Source organism: Geotrypetes seraphini, chromosome 6 (assembly GCF_902459505.1).
Source record: "Geotrypetes seraphini chromosome 6, aGeoSer1.1, whole genome shotgun sequence".
NCBI lineage: Eukaryota > Metazoa > Chordata > Amphibia > Gymnophiona > Dermophiidae > Geotrypetes > Geotrypetes seraphini.
The window spans coordinates 138,414,357-138,437,269 of record NC_047089.1 but is presented as its reverse complement, the minus strand read 5'-3'; the positions used below and the strand labels follow the sequence as shown (position 1 = coordinate 138,437,269).

The 22,913-nt window shown below is 45.6% G+C and overlaps 1 protein-coding gene across 1 annotated transcript in view; it reads right to left on the bottom strand.

The window, feature by feature from the left end:
* The window catches only part of VWA3B (von Willebrand factor A domain containing 3B), a 411,842-nt gene that overhangs the window by 46,612 nt on the left and 342,317 nt on the right, over positions 1-22,913 (bottom strand). Inside the window, exons 29-30 of the mRNA XM_033949516.1 lie at positions 20,109-20,362; positions 6,981-7,155 (exon numbers count right to left, since the gene is read on the bottom strand). Coding sequence (XP_033805407.1) covers positions 6,981-7,155; positions 20,109-20,362 — 429 coding nt within the window. The remainder of the gene's footprint in view (positions 1-6,980; positions 7,156-20,108; positions 20,363-22,913) is intronic.

Here is a 22,913-nt window from a genome sequence, read left to right as displayed (position 1 = left end):
TGTAAAACCAACTTAGGCCTTTCCCCTGCCTCTAGACGCACAGAGAGAAAAGAGGTGTGTTTAGAGGAGGGGAAAGAGCGGGCAGTGGGTGAAAGGTGGGCCGACCTACACCTAGCTGTACAACAGGTATAACCAATACAGTTTAGTCGGCACTTAGACCTTTTTCACTTAGACGAAAGAAAACCAGGTCTAAGTGCCGAAAAACGGGCCGCTGAGCTGATGGCCGCTGGTGCCATCAGTTCAGCGGCCCGGCAACCTAACCATCGCGGCAGGAGAGATGCCTCATCTCCCCTACCGCGATGCCATCACTCTTCTACCCGAACTGCTGCGACCCGCGGCAGTTCGGGTAGAGGAGTGATGGCATCACGGTAGGGGAGATGAGGCATCTCTCCTGCCGCGATGCATCACTCCCCCCCCCACACACAACATCGGGGCAAGAGGGAGCCCAAGCCCTCTTGCCCCGCCGACTCCCCAACAATATCGGGCCAGGAGGGAGCACAAGCCCTCCTGGCCTTGGCGACCCCCCCCCCCCCGCTAGTTGTTCGGGCCAGGAGGGAGCCCAAACCCTTCTGGCCACGGTGACCTCCTACCCCCACCCCGCACTACATTACGGGCAGGAGGGATCCCAGGTCCTCCTGCCCTCGATGCAAACCCCCCTCCCCCCAACGACCGCCCCCCCAAGAACCTCCGACCACCCCCCCAGCCGACCCGCGACCCCCCTGGCCGACCCCCCACGACACCCCTACCCCCCTTCCCCGTACCTTTGGTTTAATTGGCCGGACAGACGGGAGCCAAACCCGCCTGTCCGGCAGGCAGCTAATGACGGAATGAGGCTGGATTGGCCCATCCGTCCCAAAGCCCCGCCTACTGGTGGGGCCTAAGGCACCTGGGCCAATCAGAATAGGCCCGGGAGCCTTAGGCCCCTCCTGGGGGTGGGGCCTGAGGCACATGGGCCCAACCCGACCATGTGCTTCTGGGTTGAACGTTTAGGGATTTAGGCCAAAAGGGGACTTAGACGCTTTTTTTGATTATGCCCCTCCACCTGTTTAGTGGTATAAAAGTTTTGAAACTTGACTGAACACTGGGTATAACCATTCATAGACACGTTTGATTTTTGTGCTTTACAGTTCAGTATCCCTCCGGGGATTATTAATATTATATTACTAGTGTGACCATATGGCTCCAGAAAAAAGGGGATGGATCGAGACATCCGGGTTTTACTTCCATTGAAAGCAATGGAAGTAAGGAGAACAGATTGAGACATCTTGGTTGCTTTCAATGGAAGTAAAACCCGGATGTCTCAATCCGTCCCCTTTTTTCTGGAGCCATATGGTCACACTATATATTACCCTAACATGTCAGGAGGCATACTAATAAGATACAAAGTATTCAAAACATCTCATTACTATATAAATTGAATAACGCTGCAAGCTGATATTATTCTTCCTGAATGGGAACATTGAGCCGTTAAGCCATGGCCTAATGCTCCTGGACCACCTCTTAAAAGGGTCAGTCACTAGTATTCCTCCTTTTCTTGATGCCCATATCTCCCAAAGCCCCCTCACAAAGCCATTTTTAGAGGTAGCCTTCCTTACTTGGCTTTATTTATCACGTCTTACATGTCTTCTCACCTTCTTCATTTATCAAATCACTATAACATTTTCTGCTACCACCTTCTTTGGCACATCTCAATACCAATAGGCACTCAGCTTTTTTCTTCTTGACATCTATCTTGTGGAATCTTCTTTAACCAATCATTCAGTTTGAAGCATTCTTACTAAATTTAAAGTGGACCTGAAAATTCATCTTTTTAGCAAAGCATTTAGTGGAGTTTAGGTTCCTAAGTTATATGGGCCCATATTCAGCCTCTACATTTCCCTCTGCAGCTCTCTATACCTGCTGCTATTTCTTAATTTTTTATGCTTTCCTATTTGAATATTTGGTGTTTTTTTCTATTTCATAATTTAAATTGTAAACTGCTTTGTTTTGACCCCAAGAAAAGTGGTACAAGTGAAATAAACATAAATGTAATCAAATTACATATAGCAAACAAGACAAAACTGCAGATCTGTACAAGACGTAGGCAAGATTTATTTGTGACAAAAAGATATATATGCAAACCCTTTTACCAATCAGGGGACCCGACACGGTCCGTGTTTCGGACAAACCTTCGTCAGGGGTCCATGGTAAAAATAGAGGGAAAAACAAAGAGTCACAAAAAACTGTATAGTGGCAGCTTGGTCACATATGCAAAATATGGATAAAGTCTTCCCATAGACCAGGGGTGTTCAATGTCGGTCCTTGAGGTCCACAACCCCACCGGGTCTACCTTTATAAATTCCTGGGGGTCTAGTAGGTATGATGCACAAACATTCCCCAGTTGCTCCCACTCCTGCTGGTGCCCGGTTCAAAATCGCACAGATGACCCCCCCAGGGTTGTCTTACAGTACTACCACTAGGGGTCAAGCTGCCACATGGGGCCTTTCATGGCAACTTGATCCCTAGTGGTACATCCCTATACATAAGCATGCAAATTTTCATATTTTAGATATTAAATTGGAGGGCCGGAATCAATGCATTACAAACATCATAAAATCATAATGTGAAAGTATATGACTTATATTTCCTGCTTTCTTTTCTATCTATTTAATTTCCCTAAGGTTTTGTTTCATTTGGCAACTTCATGTATTATCAAAATCTAATAAAACAATTTAAGATTTTAAATGAAATGATCATGGCTCGAGCCCAATAACTTTCAGTCAGTTGCCCTTGCAGTTCTGCTAACTGGATTATTTCCAAGAAAGTAAACCCTTGTAACGTATTCATTGTTTATTTAGCGGAATGACAGACTCCACATGGTGAGAGAGTAAGCTTCTTCAATTTGAGCTGCGCATCAGCTGGGGATTAGCAGCTGCAATAAGATTCCTGTAATCTTCTGATGCCTTTGGAAAACTAAATGAGAAGTGGCAGTGCAGCTGCCACTGGGAACAGAGATTTCTCAGAAACGCTGTGCTGAGCCTTACATAGTAAGTAGCCTCTTTTCATGAAGTATTTGAACAGTAAACAAATCTGAGAGCTAAATGCAGCTGAACATCATTAGACTGAGGGATACTAAGGGTATATCTTGTCCAAATCATGTGTTGTAAAGTGTGTGCTATTATGGATTAGGCTTGTTCCTGAAGATCTTGCTGAATAAACTGCTTCATTTTAGGAATACATGAGAGGGAACAACTTCTATAAAGACTAATGGGTCAATATTTAAACTCCATGGTTAGTGGTAATTAAACATATACCTGGATATTCAGAACATTGCTTATCCATATATATTCACTGAATATCCAGATATGCCATCAACTGCTGACTTCATCTGGATAATCACCACAGATAAGAGGGAAATTTTCAACAACTTACCAGTTCTAGTCTGAAGGGAAATGTAATAAAGCGTTTGTGGCCAATGGCCAATCAGGGACTTCCTTAGACTCCTCCTTAAGGAAGTCCCTGACTGGCTGAGGCACCCCAGGCCCCTCCCAAGGGAGGATCCCGAGGTGCCTGAGCCCATCATGCACCGGGGCGGAGCCTACGGCCGTAGACTTGTCGTGGGAGGCATTGGAGCAGGAGGGATTGAGCACCCCTCCAGCTCTGTTAAAGGTACAGGGAGGGGCATCCAGTGGGTGGCAGGAGGGAGTTGGCATCCCTCCTGACATTTGTTTTTTTGTTGGTGGGTGGGGAAGTCGGGGGTGGGACCGATGGCAGGAGGGAGTGGGAACCCTCCTGCCATAATTTTAAAGGGCTGTGGTGGCGGTGGGACACATTTTTTCGGGGGTTCGGGAATGGAGGGGGGGGGGACGGGGCACTTGTTGGAAGAGGGGGTTTAATTTTTATTTTTTTTTAATTGGACAGATATTTTGCATGTATAAAACACGCAAAATATCTGCCTGATTAAAAAAAAATTTAAAAAGCCAGCATAAGCCCTGACAGCAGTGACAGTGGCTGCTTCTCCTGTCACTACTGTCAGGGCTCTAGCAATCCATGCAGTCGGTTGGGGGCATGCCTCCGATCGCCCCCATTGCATGAAGATGGTTGGTGAATCAGTCAGCCTACCTCCAATCGCCCACGGATCGAAAGGTTAGTGAATCTAGCCCTAAGTATCAGATATAAAATATATTCCCTTCTTGTTGGTTCCTGAACCGGCTGCTCCATGAAGCAGTTATTCATTTCATCTTGGAACATTTCCTGATATGACCTTTATCTAGTCAATATTGGGGTAATTGAAATTACACTATTAATACTCTTCTTTGATGCATTTAATGCTGGTTATAGCTGCAATAACAATACTAACAGTTTACAAGTAATCTAGGAGTTGACTTCACTGATAAATGCCCCAAACTGGAAACAAGTTCCAAACACAGGGACTATATCTTATTTAGTCATACTGTAGGTCTGAGCTCTTTCAAAACTGGAGAAAAAAAAAAAGCCAGTGTCATTAAAAAAAAACCCTTCATTCATTGTCACATAAACAAACAAAATATGCAACAGTCACCAAACCAAAAACTCTACATCTATAATTAAAAATCTGATATAACAGAGAATCCACCTAATGTGATACACTAACATAAAGTTGGAGTGACATGCTTTCTCTACAGATTCACAAAGTTTCCAACATGGCTTCCCTCCTTACATAACACATCCAACTTTATACACCATATATAGAATTTGGGGGTAAGGACATTGGGTCTTAGTCTGCTCACCCTGGATAGGACAGCACATAATGTGACCTAAAGTACTTTCCTCTATCTCTAGTTGTTGTTCTTTGTTCAAAAGCTCAAAATTCCATGTTTAATCCATTAAAACTAAATACTTTTCCAAGTCTTTTTTTTTCTGTTCATTTTTTGGGATACTGCTATCAACCTGGACATCCTGGGTCAGGTTGTCTTCAAATTTCTGGATATAGGCTGTAGCATAGGCAGAAGAACACTTTTTTGTTTTGGGGGGCCTGAAAGCTCTGCCCCAGATCTCACCCAATCTCCACCCCATACCCCGCCTAAGCCCCACCCCAGACCCCATCCCCATAATAGTACTAATTATAATACTTTTTTCCATTCATTTTTCATATATACATAATATAATCTTATTAACAACATATAATGGTTAACCACAAAATTAAATTATACAAAGCACACTGTATGCTTCTCAACATTCATTCCTACCAGAACACCTGGCCTTGGTCACACATGTAGAACACAGATAACCCCTATGCAAATACAGGACCACAAACTAAAAGTACTAATATATATTCAAACGAAACCCTAAGATGCAAGACTCTGCATGCAGTACAACCCCAGAGAAATAGAAACAAATGCATTTCTTCCTGAACAGTACAAAATATAGACAGCAGATGTAGATTCTCAAACTGACACATTTCAATTACTATATTGAAAATAAATTCATTTCCCCTACCATTGTTGTCAGCCGATATTAATTTTCTAACCATCTTTTCCCGGGCTCTGGTTACACATCTTACTGTCTGTGCTCTTTACTGTTTCCAGGGTCTTCTTATCCGTTTGCTGTTTTTCTCTCCTTCTTCACTTTCTGCCCTACATCAATTTTTAGCATTAACTTTTAACATTTAACTTTCTTCTATTTTCTGCTTTTATCTCAAAATCTATCTACTTTCCCATGTCTTCCCTTCCTTTCCCATGTATTCATGTGTATCATCTCCTTCCTCTTTTTTCTCCCTATTCCCATCTATCCATAAAAAACATTTTTTCTTATCTCTTCCCTGCCATACCCATTGCTGTGCACCATCTCCTCCCCTTCCCCTCCATCCCCGTGCTCCATTTTATCCCTTCCCCTTCCCCTTCCATGGTCAGACATCTCTGTCTTCCTCCTTCCCCCCTCCTATAGTCTGGCATCTTTCTCCTCTCCTTACTATAGCATGGAATTTCTCTCCTCTCCTATGGTCTGGCTTTCTCTCTCCTTCCTTCCCTCTTCCCATGGTCTAACATCTCTCTCCTTCTCTCCTCTCCTTTCTGCTGTCTGGCATCTCTCTCCTCTCCTCTCTGTAGTCTGGCATCTCTCTCCCCTCCTTCCCTTCCATTCCAGTAGTCTGACATCTCTCTCTTCCCTCCTTCCACCACCCTTCTCTGGAATCTGACATCTCTCCTTTCTTTGAGTCATCTCTCTTCCCTCCCAGTGTAACATTTCTCCATCCCTCCTCTCCACCACTTTTATGTACAACAATTCTTCTTCTTTCTTCCTTTCCCTGTTTATACCATCTCTCTTTCCCTCCCACTCCACACACCTAAGTCCAACAATTCTCTTTTTCTCTTCCCTCACCCACCAGCAGCACCTCTTTCCCTCCCTTTCCACCACCCCACTCACTCATGCATCTCTCTTTACCTCCCTTCCCAACCCCCCAACTTTTGCAGCATCTGCTCTTCCCTGCCTTCCCAAACCCCTCCTAGTCCATACAGTATCTGTTCTTCTTGCTTTCTCACCCCCCCCCCCCCCACACACACACACACTCAGCCTGTGTAGCATCTGTCCTTCCCTCATTCCCAACCCCAGCATCCCCTTCTCCCCTGCTGGATCCTATGGTACATCTCCCCAGTTCCTGACTCCCCCACCTACCACCTCCTCCGCTGCTGTAATTTAAACTCTTTGAGCAGCCGGTGGCACAACAAAGCCAGCCTCCTGCCGTCTGCCTGCCCCAGAAGTGTTCTTTCTGCAGCATCTTGGATTGCTGACATAGATTCCTTGGTAAATATTGCTCACTGGATTCACTGGGAATACCCTGAAGCTGTTCAAGGTATCATAGTTAGCTTGTGAGCCCAGCGGACAGATTGGGAAAACACCTAGAGTACCTGACCACCATACAATGTATACTACTTAGGATTCCCTTGGAGGTATAGGAGCAGTATATAAATACCTGAAATAAATAAATAATAATTCTACATAAAGAGCTCAGATAAGAGACTTACATGTCTTAGCATCTTCATTTGTCTTAGACTGGTCACCGCTAACTTGGATCAATATTTTAAGTTTTTGCCAAAGGTCTATTTGCTGTTTGGTAAGTTGTTTCTGCTCCTCTTCCAACTCACAGTCATTCTGGAGAGCCTTCAGGTATGACAGTTCCTTCAGATGCTCCTGAATTTTCTGCTCATATAAACAGTCAAATTGGAAAAAAAAAAAAGAATGAATTTGTCATTGAAGAAATGCAGTTAAAATGCATCATCTACAGCTTAATGAGGACAATTTGATCATGGTTTTTTTTACCCAAGGGTAATCACTAATATTAAAACCCTAAGCGCGCATGCGCACTCCTACCTGCGTGATCCCTGCCTCCGTGATCCGTAATTCCGTGGCCAGCAGAGAAATGTTAAAGGGTTCAGCGCGTGCGTGTGCAGCACGTGCACATGTTCGAAGTGAGCGCACATGACAGTTTGCTACGAGTGGTAGCAGTTTACTATATCCAGCAGGAGTTACTGTGTGCCAGTTGCTTTTTCTACTCCAGCAGGGGTTACTGTGTGATAACATGTGATTAAAAAAAAAGGTAGATGGGAGAAGGGGCACGATAAACAGACAGGCAGTGGGCAGGGACATTGACAAATAGCAGCGGCGGCAGCGGTTTGTGCCAGTGGGCCAGAAGAGATCAGGAAGCTGGGATGGAGGGAGAGTAGGAACGGCGGTTTGGGAGCAGTGAAGAGGTGCTGCTGGACAGGGGGGAGATAAAACGAAGGGATGCTGCTGGACAGGGGGAGCACTGAAGGGGTGCTGCTGGACAGGTATTGATGGACAGGGGGAGCAGGGAAGAGGTGCTGCTGGACAGGTGGAAGGTAAAACAAAGGGAGAAGGGCTGCTGCTGGACAGGGGGAGCAGGGAAGGGGTGCTGCTGGACAGGGGGGAGGTAAAAGGAAGGTAGGAGGGCTACTGCTGGACAGGGGGAGCAGGGAAGGGTTGCTGCTGGACACGGGAGAGGTTAAAGGAAGGGAGAAGGGCTACTGCTGGACAGGGGGAGCAGGCAAGGGGTGCTGGTGGACAGCTGAGGAAAGAGAGAGACAGGAGGAGAGAAAGACAGACAGCAGCCAAGGAGAGAGAGAGACAGAATGAAAGAAAGAAAGACAGAAAGCGGCCAAGGAGAAAGAAAGAAAAAAAAGAAAGACACACACACATCTATTCTAGCACCCGTTAATGTAACCAGCTTAAAGACTAGTGGTTATATAAATGAATAAGGGTGATAAGAGAATTCATACTTTTCAACAGGTTGGGTGTAAGACATTTCCGGTGTTATTGCTTTATGTAAATTATTATTTATATAAAGCAGGGCTGAAATTGCAGTGTTCTCATATATTTTACAAATTAAGGCCCAAATCTATATAAGGTGTCCTAAGTTGCACATGTATATAGTGTGCACAACTGAGGGGCCAATAGAGACTATGAGGAAAAAATAGCCAAGGAGGCAAAAAATTTTAAGCTATTCTTTCAATATATTAAGGGGAAACGACCCACGAAGGAAGCAGTGGGGCCGTTAGATGACCATGGAATAAAGGGAGTACTAAAGGAGGACAAAGCCATCGACGACAAACTGAACACATATTTTGCATCTGTATTTACCGAAGAGGATATATTTAATATACCAGAAGCCGACAGGCTATACACAGGAAATGAAGATGGGAAACTGACAGGGTCATTGGTCAGTCTAGAAGAGGTATGCAGGCAGATTGATAGGCTTAAAAATGATAAATCCCTGGGACCGGACGGCATCTACCCGAGGGTAATCAAGGAACTGAAAGGGGTTATAGCTGAACTGCTTCAACCAATAGTCAATCTGTCGATCAACTTAGGAAGGATTCTGGAAGACTGGAAAGTGGCGAATGTTACACCAATCTTCAAGAAAGGTTTGAGGGGAGATCCGGGAAACTACAGACCAGTGAGTCTGACTTTGGTACCGGGAAAGATGGTAGAGGCGCTGATAAAGGACTGCATCATTGATCACCTTGACGGACACAGTCTGATGAGGACCAGCCAGCATGGCTTCAGCAAAGGAAGATCTTGCTTGACAAACTTACTGCACGTCTTCGAGGGAGTAAACAGGCAGACAAGGGTGACCTGGTTGACATTGTATATCTAGATTTTCAGAAGGCATTCGACAAGGTCCCACATGAACATCTACTTCAAAAAATTGCAAGCCATTGAATTAAGGGTGATATACGCACATGGATTATAAACTGGTTGGCAGATAGGAAACAGAGAGTGGGGGTAAATGGCCAATACTCGGACTGGAAAAGCGTCACTAGTGGAGTGCTGCAGGGTTCGGTGCTTGGGCCCGTGCTCTTCAACATATTTATAAATGACCTGGAAATTGGTACGACGAGTGTCATGATTAAATTTGCGGACGATGCAAAGTTATTCAGAGTAGTGAGGACACAGAAGAATTGCGAAGACCTACAACAAGACATAAACACACTCGAGGAATGGGCCATGAAACAGCAAATGATGTTCAACATGGATAAGTGCAAGGTGATGCATGTCGGTAACAAAAATCATATGCACGAATACAGGATGTCTGGTGCTGTACTCGGAGAAAGCCCCCAGGAAAGAGACTTGAGAGTTCTTGTAGACAAGTCAATGAAGCCATCCGCGCACTATGCAGCAGCAGTGAAAAGGGCGAACAGAATGCTAGGAATGATCAAGAAGGGGATCACAAACAGATCTGAGAAGGTTATCATGCCGCTGTACCGGGCCATGGTGCGCCCCCACCTGGAATACTGTGTCCAACACTGGTCACTGTACATGAAAAAGGGCATAGTACTACTCGAAAGGGTCCAGAAAGCGACAAAAATGGTTAAGGGACTGGAGGAGTTGCCGTACAATGAGAGGCTAGAGAAACTGGGCCTCTTCTCTCTTGAAAAGAGGAGACTGAGAGGGGAAATGATCAAAACATTTAAGATATTGAAGGGAATTGACTTAGTAGAAAAAGAGAGATTGTTCACCCTCTCCGAGGTAGAAAGAATGAGAGGGCACTCTCTAAAGTTAAAAGGGGATAGATTCCGTACAAACATAAGGAAGTTCTTCTTCACCCAGAGAGTGGTAGAAATCTGGAATGCTCTTCCAGAAGCTGCTATAGGGGAAAACACCCTCCAGGGATTCAAGAAAAGGTTACATAAGTTCCTGCTGAACCAGAATGCACACAGGTAAGGCTAGACTTAAAAAGGGCACTGGTCTTTGACCTAAGAGCCACCACGCGAGCAGACTGCTGGGCACAGTGGACCACTGGTCTGACCCAGCAGCGGCAATTCTTATGTTCTTATGTTCGATCAGCAGCGATAATTGGCAAGTAACATCTCATAATTGACACTAATTAGAAGTTACATCCACAACTTGGTGTGCAACTCTCAAAATGGGGTGTGGCTAAGGGAGGAGCCTGGGCAGATCATGGGTCTTCCTAAAAGTTAAGTGTAGTTATAGAATATATGTGATCTGCTCATAACTTAGGTGCAGTTATTTAGGCCTAATTTTTCTTGGCCTAAATGGGTGTGCTTAAATGGTAGTGATGTGTACAGCCATTAAGCGCAAAGGTGCATATTGTGACAGTTCAGACCTTTTAGTCAGCCCTGACACACAAGAAAGGAGAGAAACAGTGCTTCCATGCCATAGGAAGAAGCAAGCTTGTAGTAGGAATCAATATAAGCCACTCAGAGCTGCCTCTCCACCATTTCAGCCTAGGCAGAGCCCTTTTAGCAGAGAGGAAGAAAATCTCCTGAGCAACCACCAGGAGAGCCAGAGGGAGCTAAAGCCTGCTTCCACCTCAGCCTAGCCTGCAGAAGCTAGCCAGAGCAGTGGCTGAGAAGAGCTTTCCAGCCAAAGCAGCGGGTCCAGGCATGGAATGGCAGGGGCCTGAAGATTCTCAGACACCAGAGCCATGCACAGGAGTTGAAGGAATGGACATCGGTGAGTAAGAGCCAATTCCTGCTCCACCTGAAGAAATGGAGATAAACTTATGCACAGTGGGCAAGTAGCCATTTTTGAGGGGGGGGTTTCTTTTGCCTTAAAAAGAAAGACTGAGTCCTATGTGGTTTGGTTTTGTGGTATTGGCTAAAACCTTTTTGATACTGTTGAAAGGACTAGTGCTGCTAACAGGGTTGCATTTTTACTGGTAGCAAGGATCTGTCTCTTGAGGGGGTTTTTCTTTGTTAACCAAAAGCCCTGCAGTGTTTTGGTATGCTGGGGATTGCATAAAGTTTGGAGATGTGTATGCTGTAACATCGGGGTGGGATATTTTTTGGAGGGACTCTTTTTCTTATATGTTTCCTGAAGAAAAAGTGATATAAGCCGCACAGCAACTTTAGGCCCCACCATTAGCTCTGGGGAGCAAAATACCTGCCAAAGCTAGTAGGAGGCAGGCATTGAGATTAGGAACTGTTTGACTTTATTGAGAATTTGTTTGTTTGAGAATGTATGCAAGGACCTGGTGAAGAGGACTGAAGTTGGACTACTGAAGTCCAGGTACCTTACTGGGCTGTGACCTTTTTGCTAGCCCTAAAAACACAGTGCTAGTGTTTGGACTTTTCTGTTGAGAATTATTAGTTTTTGTGTTGTTGTTGTTTTTTTTTTTTGCTTTACTGACAATTTACTCCTGGGCCTGCATGGATTGTGGAAGCAGCCCAGAGAGAGTTCTGAACTTTGTAAAACTTGCAAAAAGCTTGGCTGTATGTTGAAAAGCCAAGATTATTTTGGGGGGGGTTTCTTTTTGCTTTCTGCTGGCAGGATTATGAGGCCTGCTTAGCAGACTTAACTGAAAGCCTGAGCTGGTCACCCCTGTGTAAAGGGGATAGAATAAACCTGAACTCATCCTTTAAAACCCTGAACTGTTTTGGAGAGTTCTTTTACTGTTTGATTTTGTGTTGGTACAGTTTTGACACTTTCACCCTGAAAGGCCATTCTCTCTTTAGAGTGGCGCGCAGATGTCGGCATAGTCACCCATCCCGGCATTACAGCTACCCAGCGGAGGACGGGTGGGCAACAATATAGCGCATGCCTTATATAGAATTACACTGTGTTATTCTGATTGGTACTGATTTTTTAGGGGCCACATATAGAACATGGCCTTAAATGCGTACATGCACACATTTAAACCTTTTTCAGAGCAGATGTGAATTTGTGCATGAGAATATGGCCCTTATTTTAGAAGCTCTATTTGTGATTTCCTTACTCGTGTAAGTACTGATTTCAGAAAGCCACTATTTATACACGAAAGTCTGCACTACCAGTAGATTTCAAGGGGTGTGGTTTGGACAGGTATTAAGCATTTCAAAAAGGAAATGCATGTGCAGTATATGTCACAGTATTTCAACACTGAGTTTTACTACTGCTTTCTTGCATAGATATGTTTTTCTAAAGTGCTTGATTTGGCCAGCCTATGATGTATTCCCCTCCTAATTAGAAAAACAGAATGAATGCAGTCTCTGTACTTAATTTGTAGTAATGTGTAGGATTTAGAAATGGCTAATATACAGGTGTGAGTGCCGATACTTACATGTATAAGTTCTGACGTGTGACATTATATTTTTAAGTATTGGCTCTTATATGTGTAGCTCACACATTTTTTTTGTTGATTTTTCCATGTTTCGAATTGTAAAAATGGATGTTCCTCCTGCATATGTCACATACACATGCATTTCTACATGTAGTTTATAAAAGACTACACTGGCAGATCCTTTTGTAAAGTACCGCATTTTTCAGACCATAAGACGAGGAAAAACCGGGGGTCACGTGATGCTCGCGTGCTGATCAGACGCCGGTGAGCCGAGCTCCGTTCTAAGCCTAAGAAAACAGCCCCGAAATAGCTCACAGTCAGCACAAATCGCCTTTAATTTGCTCCATCCGGCATCGGGTTTTCTCCTGCTTCTCTGGGGCGTCTCGGAGGAGAGCGGATTCGCTGCGGCCGTCCGGTATGCCGATAAGGACCCCGAGGCCTGGCAAAGAGAGGTCTGCTAAGCCCTTGAAAATGGCGGCCCCCCCAGCCTGATCGCAGCAGGTACAGCCCAGCACGATGCAGACATGCAGGTTTCGGTCTGCCACCTCTCAAAACTTTTGGATGAAAAATTGTCCAAACTGCATGCAGTGCTGGAGGAAGTGAAAGACAGCATTGCGGGTCACGCTGCGCCCCTCCAGCAAGCAGAAGAACGGATCTTGGCGCAGGAAGACCGGGCAGAAACAGCGGACGGACGTCTGGCGGCCTTGGAAACAAAAATTCAGCAGCTGGACGATCGGGCTGAAGAGGCAGAGAATTGCAGCCGCCGAAATAACCTGCGGCTTATTGGGGTGCCGGAGTCAGTCCGTGATGCTGAGTTGGCAGACCTGGTGGCCACGTGGCTGCCTCAAACCCTCGGACTTCCATCCTCCATGGGCCCAGTGCATGTGGAAAGGGTACATCGGATAGGGGTGCCACGCGCTGAAGGAGCCCGACCACGTCCAGTCATAGCTCGCTTCCTCAACTATGCTGTTAAGGCTCGCATTCTGGAGGCATACAGGCGAGCGAGCTCCCTGGATTACAATGGCACCAAGATCTTGCTTTTTCAGGATTTCTCCATCAGGCTCTCGGAGAAGAGACGGGCTTTGGCGCCCTACTGTACACAGCTTCATGCCAGAGGGATTAAATTCACTCTCCAATATCCTGCTAAAGTGCGCATTCAAACCAACACTGTTGTAGTCCTGATGGATCCTCCAGCAGCGCTTCGCTCTTACTTGGAAGGACTGCCAGCCCATGAGAGGACTGGGGTTGCTGAAAGCTTGATTGATTTGTTGTCCCGAACTTTTTGGGAGGCAGCGTACTTTATACCAGCTGCTGGGACAGAGAGAGATGGATTTCTTGGACCTGTGCATGAGGAGTGCTGGCTGATGGAGGTTTCTTTCCGCTCTTGGCTCCTGGCTTCTGGACAGATCTGTACCAGGGGCTATCTCCCTGCTGCCTGTACATGGGGAGTCCTCTATGTAGACTATGGATTTGTTTCCACATTGCGGGGGGTCTGAATCTCTTGTTCTGCAGCCTGCTGGGGAGTCCTTGTTGGGCATTATGTTTTCTTAATACTTGCCAGAGCGAGTTTGTTTACATTTATTACTTTTGTGCTGACTGTACAGACATCATGCTGCACTTTGTTTCTGGGGGGGGAGGGGGTACGGGGTTCTGGTTACATCATGGTTTTCTGGTTGGGTTGGTTACTGGAAGGTTGGAGTATGTTGAGGGGGGGTGGATGGGAAGAGGAGGGGTAGGGGGGGGGTGTCGGGGGGGTATGTATGGGGATGTATGAATGGAGTCTCGAGAGCACCGGTTTTTTCTCATTTGCTGGTACATGCCATCTTTGGTGATTTGACGGGGGGGGGTCCTTGCTGGGGGGCTCTTCCTCTTCTCTTATTTGATTGACATTTCTGCTCCTATTGTTCTTTGGTGGGGGGACCATGGTTAATTTAAAACTTTCCTCCCTTAATGTGGATGGGATCCATTCCCCAGTCAAACGAAAGAAAATACTCTCCTGGTTTCGCAGGGAACGTATTGATATTGCATTCCTACAAGAGACCCATCTCACACCTGTAGAACATGAGAAACTTAGGAGGGATTGGGTGGGGGAGGTTTACTATTCTTCTTATAACACTCGTCAAAGGGGGGTAGCAGTCTTGGTCCAAAAGCAACTCCCGTTTCAATTGCATAAGGTTATACAGGACAAAGAGGGCCGATATGTCCTAGTGCTGGGAGAGCTTTGGGGACGGCTTTATCGTCTTTGTAATGTTTACGCCCCTAACATCTATAATCACAGCTATTTTTCGGGGTTGATGTCGCGGCTGGCGCAGTACCCGGGTTACCTTGTCCTTGTGGGGGGCGACTTTAACATCACGGCGGATCCCTCTCAAGATTGTGCCCCCGCCAAGCGCTTCCCTAAGGATAACATGGGTAAAGGAGTTAATTTTCTGACCACGCAGTTGGGGCTCTTAGTTATTTGGCGCCTATTCCATCCTACGGAACGTACTTATACGTTTTACTTCAATCCCCATAATCTTTATACACGTCTTGACTACTTTCTGCTCTCTCCTGCGCTGCTGCCCATGGTTAGTGCTGTAGAGATAGTGGAGGTTCCTCTTTCTGATCATTCTCCCGTGACACTATCCCTCCAAATTACTGCTGACTCTTCCACACGGACATGGCGTTTCCCGGGATACCTCTTTAAAGATCTTGCCTTTCGTAGATACCTTAGGGAAAAATGGCTGGATTACTGTAGCACCAATTCTGATCCTGATCTTGATCCGGGGCTCTTCTGGGAGGCATCCAAGGCAGTACTACGGGGCTTTGTTATCGCTTATGTCGCGGGGAAGAAAAAGAAACTGGAAGCGGAATTGCTACTGCTGTCGGGCAAGTTCCAGCAGTTGCGAAGGCGCCATCAGGGGACCTTGCAGGAGGCCGATCGTATACGCTTACGTACACTCCGACAGCAGATAGATGCGATCCTAACACAGCGAGCGGAGAGGGATTTGTACTTTCGTCGCTATAATCTCCACAGGTGGGGGGGGGGAGAGCTGGACGGTTGTTAGCCCGCCTGGTCCGCCCTCATCGTAAGCGACAAGTCATCACTGCTATTACTGATATGCAGGGTCACACTCATACAACGGAAACACACATACATCAACAATTCATGATGTATTATAAGGACCTGTATGCAGAGCGGCCCTCGATGGATACGGATAGGGACCGTTTTTTCAGTGATGTCATCCTTCCGAAACTCCTCCCGACTCAGATTCAAGCTCTGAATGCTCCCATTACTAGTCTTGAAGTGGAATTGGGTATAAAAGAGCTTAAATTGACTAAATCACCTGGGCCAGATGGTTATGGGCCGGAATACTATAAAATTTTGTCTGACGTTATATCTCACCCTCTGGCGGAGGCTTTTAATTCTTTGCACTCCCACAAGGGGGTGGACCGCTATAATCTGGCACATGTTGCTCTGCTGCCCAAGCCGGGCAAGGACCCGTCTCAGGTGGGCTCTTATAGGCCCATATCACTTCTTAACCAAGATGCAAAATTGCTCGCAGCGTTACTTGCCAAACGTCTGAATGCATACCTTCACCTCCTTATCCATGAAGATCAGGTGGGATTCGTGCCTGGCAGATATGCCTCCATGAATCTCACGAGAGCTTTGATGGCCATTTACTCTCGCAGAGGAGGGGATAACCAGGCAGCTATTGTAGGCCTAGATATGGAGAAGGCGTTTGATAGCATCTCTTGGTCTTACCTTTTTTGGGTCATGGGGCAATATGGGCTGGAGGGCATGTTTTTGGACTGGGTGCGCAGTCTTTATTTTTTGCCCACGGCTAAGCTTCTTATTAATGGACAACTTACTTCACCCTTCCCGCTTGAACGAGGTACTCGCCAAGGATGCCCCCTGTCCCCGCTACTATTTCTTCTGGCTATTGAACCACTGGCGATTAAAATTCGATCTCATCCTTTCATTCTTGGTATTAAAGTTGGAGCTAAGGAGAGCCGCATTAATCTTTTCGCAGACGATATTTTGTTATATTTAGACCACGCGCCCTTACACTTACCGGAGGCTCTCTCGCTGGTTCAAGACTTTGGCACAGTCTCAGGCCTTCGGGTTAATTGCGCCAAATCGGAACTCCTGCCTCTGGCTTCTCATAGACATGAGCCCTGGCATAATACATTACTGATTCCACCGGTTCGGAAGCCTATGCGCTACCTTGGCGTTTATTTGAGCACCCAATCTCATCTCCTTTACCAGTACAATGTTCTCCACCATATTGAGACTATCCGTAATCTTTGTGAGAAATGGAAGGACTTGCCTCTTTCCCTTTGGGGCCGTGCGGCGTTATTCAAAATGGTGCTTCTCCCAAAACTTTTATATCCGCTTCAAACGATTCCGCTTTGGATTCTGAACAGAGATGTCCAAGTCTTTCGGTCTATTCTTCTTTCATTTTTATGGTGACACAAGCGGGCTCGAATCAGTTTTGATACCTTGTCCCTGGACTCTAGGCAAGGTGGTTTGAATCTCCCTGATATTCGCAGGTACAACGTTGCTTCCCTGCTGCGCTTTGTTCATGAGGGCATCTCTGGCCACTATAGGTACTCTCCTCCAGGTTGGATCCGTGAATGGTGTGCTCCTCATTCCTTTGTCTCTTTATTGCATTTGTCCCCCCGGTCTTTTCCTGGGGGGGATCACCGATTCCTCTTTCTGAAACCGCTAAGACAGGCCTGGTGGTGGTGGCGGAAGGCACAGGGGCGAGCCCCACAGGCATCTCCTTTCTTGCCTCTGGTGGGTAATGTAGACTTTCTCCCGGGGATGGGTACCTCAGGGTTTCAACTGTGGGACTCCCGGGGCTGTGTCAGCTTGCGACATCTCTCCGACGAGGGAACAGGGACTTTCCCCACCTTTCCACAACTTCAGACATGTTGGGACCTCCCGAACACGCATTTTTGGGCCTATTTGCAAGCCAGACATTACTTTTTTTCCCTGACTCGGCGGTGGGGAGAGCATTGGACAATGGGGAAATTGGACTCATACTTGGCCCTCTTACCTTCTCAGACAAACACATTGTCCACCTGGTATAGGCTCCTTAAAAATGCTCTCCCTCCCTCCTATCTGCCTAGGCTTGCGGCCCAGTGGTCGCGAGATTTGGCTCTTGACATTCCTGAGGCCCAATTTTTGGACCTTTTTACTAACCTTACTCAATTCACGGGATCAATGGACCTTAGGGAAATGCAATATAAGATCTTGCATCGGACTTACATCTCTAGGGCTCGGGGACATGCCATGGGTTTATGGGATGATGACACTTGCTCTCATTGTCAGAGAGCGAGGGGCACACTACTGCACATGTTTTTGGAGTGTCCCCATGCGGCTTTATGGCTCCAGGTGATCCCGTTTCTTGAGGGTCTCTTTGGCAGGACCATTCCCCGGTCTTATGGCCTCTTATTGTTGGGTGACATGGGGGAAATATCCGCTGCAGGCTTTACCGCACCATATCAGAAGTTTTTGTACACTGCACTCTTAGCGGTGAAAAAGCTGTTGCTTTTCCATTGGGTGGAGCCTGAGCCCGCATCCTTCACTCAATGGCTTCACAAAATGCGGGAACTAGCTGCTTTTGAAATTCAAACCCATGCGGCCTCTACTGGACGTGATAGGGTCGTATACGTTTCCCTGTGGAGAGCATTTCAAGTTGAGGCTGACTCACAGCCCCCATAGCCTTGCCTTAATTCGATCCCCTTTTGGGATATGAGCGGCCCCTTGACTGAGACTTCTACTATGCACCCTGACCGGTGACTCTCGAGCTCGGTTGATTATGGTATGTCTGTGGAGTGTTAGGTGGGTGGATGTTGGGGATGGTGTGGACTGATTGTGTGGGATAGTTCTGTATGTAGGATGGGTGGGTGATTGTAGGGTGTGGGGTTTCCACTATTGACAAAATTGTTTTTGCGGTCTTTCTTATCTTGAGGAGGGTGCTTTATGGGGCACCTCTTGCGACTCGTTTTGGCGAGACTCTTATTTTTCATACCATCGCTTGGGTGTGCCTACATGTTGGCTGTTACGATAGCACCTCCTCTGCTTTGAGGTATTTGTATTTCTTATTGTTTTGCTTCGTTGCTATACCTGTTCTGTGGTCCTATGCCGGACCACTGTTGTGTGTCTTTGACTGCTTTTTCAATAAAAATTATATTAAAAAAAAAAAAAGACGAGGAAAAACCAAGAAAAAAAAAAATTGGGTTCAGAATTTTTTTCTACTTGGTTTTTCCTCCTCTACTTGTAGGTGTGCCTGGTGGTCTGAGGCGTCTGGTGCTGGGAAGCCCGCAGCCGCCCAAAACCTGAAGCCGCCCACAACCCGAAGCCGCCTGAAGCCGCCCGCAGCTACCCAAAGCCCGAAGCTGCCCGCAGCCGCTCGAAGTCACCCAATGCCCAAAGCCGCCCACAGCTTCCTGGTACCTTTTTTAGTGGTGGTAGTTCAACGTGGTCTCATGGATGGCTGCCTATGTCTTACAAGAGCAACGCACAATGCAGGAGTGCGACCTTTGCGCTTCCTGCCTGGTAACTGACTGCGGCCAATCACAGAGCGGCGCAACCAGGCAGGAAGCGCAGGTAAAGCCAAGACCGCTAAATGCCCTGATGCTGCTTTGACACTCATAGCATTTAGTGCTCATAGGCTGTGGTAGAAACCTCTACCATGGCTTAGTATAAGGGGGGGGGGGGGGGGGGGGGGGGGTTAAAGGATTTAGGCGCACATTGTTATAGAATATCACATAAAATAAGAATATAAGAATAGCCTTACTAGGTCAGACAATGGTCCATCTAGCCCAGTAACCCATCCTCATGGTGGCCAGTACAGGTCATTAGTACCTGGCAAAACCCCAAAAAGTAGCAATATTCCTTGCTACCGATCCAGGGCAACCAGTGGCTTCCCCCAGAAGATGTGCGCTCAAATCCAAATTGATTTCAATTAGTGCCAATTTGCACTTAATAATTGGCACTGAATGGCTCATTAGCCAATTTAGTTGGGAGTACTTTTTGGATCGATGCCCAAAATTTTAGGGGTATATCCATTAGAAACAAGACTCAAAATTCTGGGCATTCTGTTTGATAATTGTTTTCTGTTTGGACCTCACGTAAAATGGTGGTTTTAAAGGTCTTCAGGCGTATTAGATCTAATTTTGATCAGGCTAATTGTACAAACTATTGTAATCAGCCTTACTAATTATTGCAATCATTCATCTAGGCTGGAAAAAGTCAGTACTAAAGAGGTTCCAGGCCTTGTTAAATATAGCAGCGAGATTGATTTTCAAAGTCTCAAAGAATGAGCATATTACACCCTTATACTTAAAACTGCATTAGCTACCCATTGAAAAAGCCATAGATCATTTTCAGGTAAGGGGTGAGGGAAGGTATGTGCAAGGCAGGGGGCAGGGAAGGAGCAGGGGTTGGAGAAGAGGGCGGGGTCATCACTGCCCCATCAATCACCTCCTACCCTCGCTATGCCACCGCCGATATGTTAAAGTATGCATTGATTTAGTTATTTTTGTCTTTATGTTTATGTGAATGATTATATATCGTACACACCCGCTGTTGTTCCCTTTGATCTGTTAGGAATTGAAGGAGTTGCCCTGCCCATTCTTCCAGTTTTTGGCTACAGGAAGTTCTAAGAGCACTGTGATTGCCAGGACCAGCAGACTGAGGCTTAGGATGAGATTTTGATATCTTTCCACAGAAACTCTTGGGAGACGAAATAATTCCTGAATCTGAAAAATGCTGATCCACCGAAACAGGGTGAACAGGTGCAGACAACAGAGAGGCCAGGGCAGCAGAGGTACTACCTGGAACGACAAAATAAAGTTGTCATATGTAAAAAAAATTAATTAATTATATGTCTTCCTATAAAGTACTAAATCTCTTATAGTTACAGTCATGCAAACCCCAGCACAAGAAACATGACATGGTGCAGCTGCAGCTTAACCCTTCTGGAAACATGTTATCACTTTGCTGATTGGCTTTTAGGTATAATGGCAACTGCTCTGCCATCAGAGATGTTACACTAATCCATGAGATGCCGATGAATTGAGGATTCCAATTGGCTCACAATACATCTGATAGGGTTGATCCAATCCTAGGTTTACTTTATTGCATGTAGGGACTTATAACCTTGCTTGGATTAGGGCAGGGGTCTCCAACCTTTTTCAAATAAAGGCCCACAGTATGAATACAAGAAAACTCTGAGACTGTGGGTCATCTAAAGATTCCAAGCTTAAACATACTACTAATTTTGTAAACCTCCTTGATCTGTTTGTTCAGACTGGGTGTTAAACATTAAAAATTAATACTAATATTGATTCTGCAACATTTCAAGGATACTCATGTTTTAAAAACTCACTTCATTTTGGATTGTCAACAGTAGCAGATTCCATAAATGAGATACCTGAGTAACACACTTAAGAGATTGTTTGTATCAAGTGGGCAAGATTGAAATTATTGCATTTACAGGATTTGAAGAGATTTTCAACCAACTGTTTGAATCAGCAATGTGCAATACCAAGCTACTGCCAACTGGTGACTCCCACAGTAACTTAAGGTGCTGTAAAAGTTTGATTTTTACCACACCATGATAATTACCCCCTTAGGAGTAAATTCTCTATTAGTACGTTTAACTTAGGCGTGCTTTGGACGTCCGGTAAACGTAAATAACAATTAACTATATTTAGGCGTGAGATAGACGTCCCGCAAAATAGACGTGCGCAAAATAGACGTCCCTCGTCGCGCAAAATAGACGTCCCTCAAAATAGACGTGCGCAAAATAGACGCAGGTTTCTGAACCGTCTCTAATGGACCCGTGATAGACGTGAGTACGGGTTTGTTTTTTGTTATTTGTTTTTTTAAAAAATTATACTTTATATATACTCTTTATTATCACACATTCAGCATTGATAAGTATAGGATGATGAAAACATAACTAAAACACTGTATCAGAATTGTACAATTTACCATTAATACAAGGAAAAGAAATATGTTATGTTTCAAAGGAAAACTAGAAAATGAAACGTACCGAGTGGGTGTTGAACTTACATTATCAGTAATGGAAGGTGGGAACCAGTAGATGTGTGCTACACAGAAAGCTATACAGGAATGTCATACTCACCTCCTATTAGAAGTGGAAAGGATAGGACTTTGAACACCATATAGACTTTTTATAAACTTCGTTTAACTTCCACAAAGACTGGCAGGAAAGGCACCCTAAGTCATCCAATAAGCTTTCTCTCGATTTGCCAGAGACATTATTTCAGAGAGGATAGTTTAGAAGTGATATCTTGCTCCAAAGAACACTCTCCTGGTCTTAAAACATTCCTACTATCAGCTCATTCTTCACAACAAGAAACACAATCAAAACACAGATTCAACCTGAATGTGGCTTCCAGTTCACAGGAAGAGGAAATAGCAAGCAGCACAATGCTGATCTCATTGTGACATCATCAAGGTGCACCTGGAAGGTAGATATGCCACAAGTAAAAGACAAGCCGGGACTTGAACTCACAACCTACAGATGATCGAGATAGTGCTTTTACTCACTGACCTACACCTGTGTCTCTAATTCCTCTGTCATAGCATACCTTAGTAATGTGCTAAAGTATACTCTACTTAGCTATCATATCACAGTCAGTTGAGGCAAAAGACTGGTAGCTCAATGGTGTAAAGCACTGTTGTCACGGATGCAACACCCATATTCTTAAGTATGGTTCAATAAATGTAATACAGAGTCAAAATTATGCTGTTTATTTTATCAAACCCAAGCTCAACTTTTTAATGTATTGTGTATAGTCTCGCTAATGTGTTTGTGATGAAAATTAGATGTGATACGTGTATATATATAAACCCTAGCCACGCATGCGCACATACCTGCGTGCTTCTGTGATCTCTGCTCTGTGATCAGTAGGTCTGTGGCCAGCAGGAGTGCAGATGCAGCAGCCAGGTGACTCCCCCCCTCCCTCCCTCCCTCCCTCCCTCACCACCAAAATCACCACCGCCAAAGCTTCCTCCTTCTGGCCAGCCGGGAGGAGGGCTCCGAGTCGCTGAAGACTGTCCCAGATCGCTCATAAATTAACCTTTTCATCTGAGGTGTGAGGCTGCGGTGACCTTGCTCCCCGGCTCACTAAGGTTTCATCTTAAGAAATTCAAATGCATTGTAGAAAATGCAAGTGACTATTCTGTGTCATCCTAGACACCCCTGCAACACCCCAACAACACACTCCTGCAGCATAAACCCCTCATGTTATAATCAAGTAAAAGACAAGCTGCGAGTTGAACTCATAACCTATGGATAACTGGTACAGCTTGTTTACTAACTGAGCTACCGAGCTACTTAACTGTAGCCCTAAC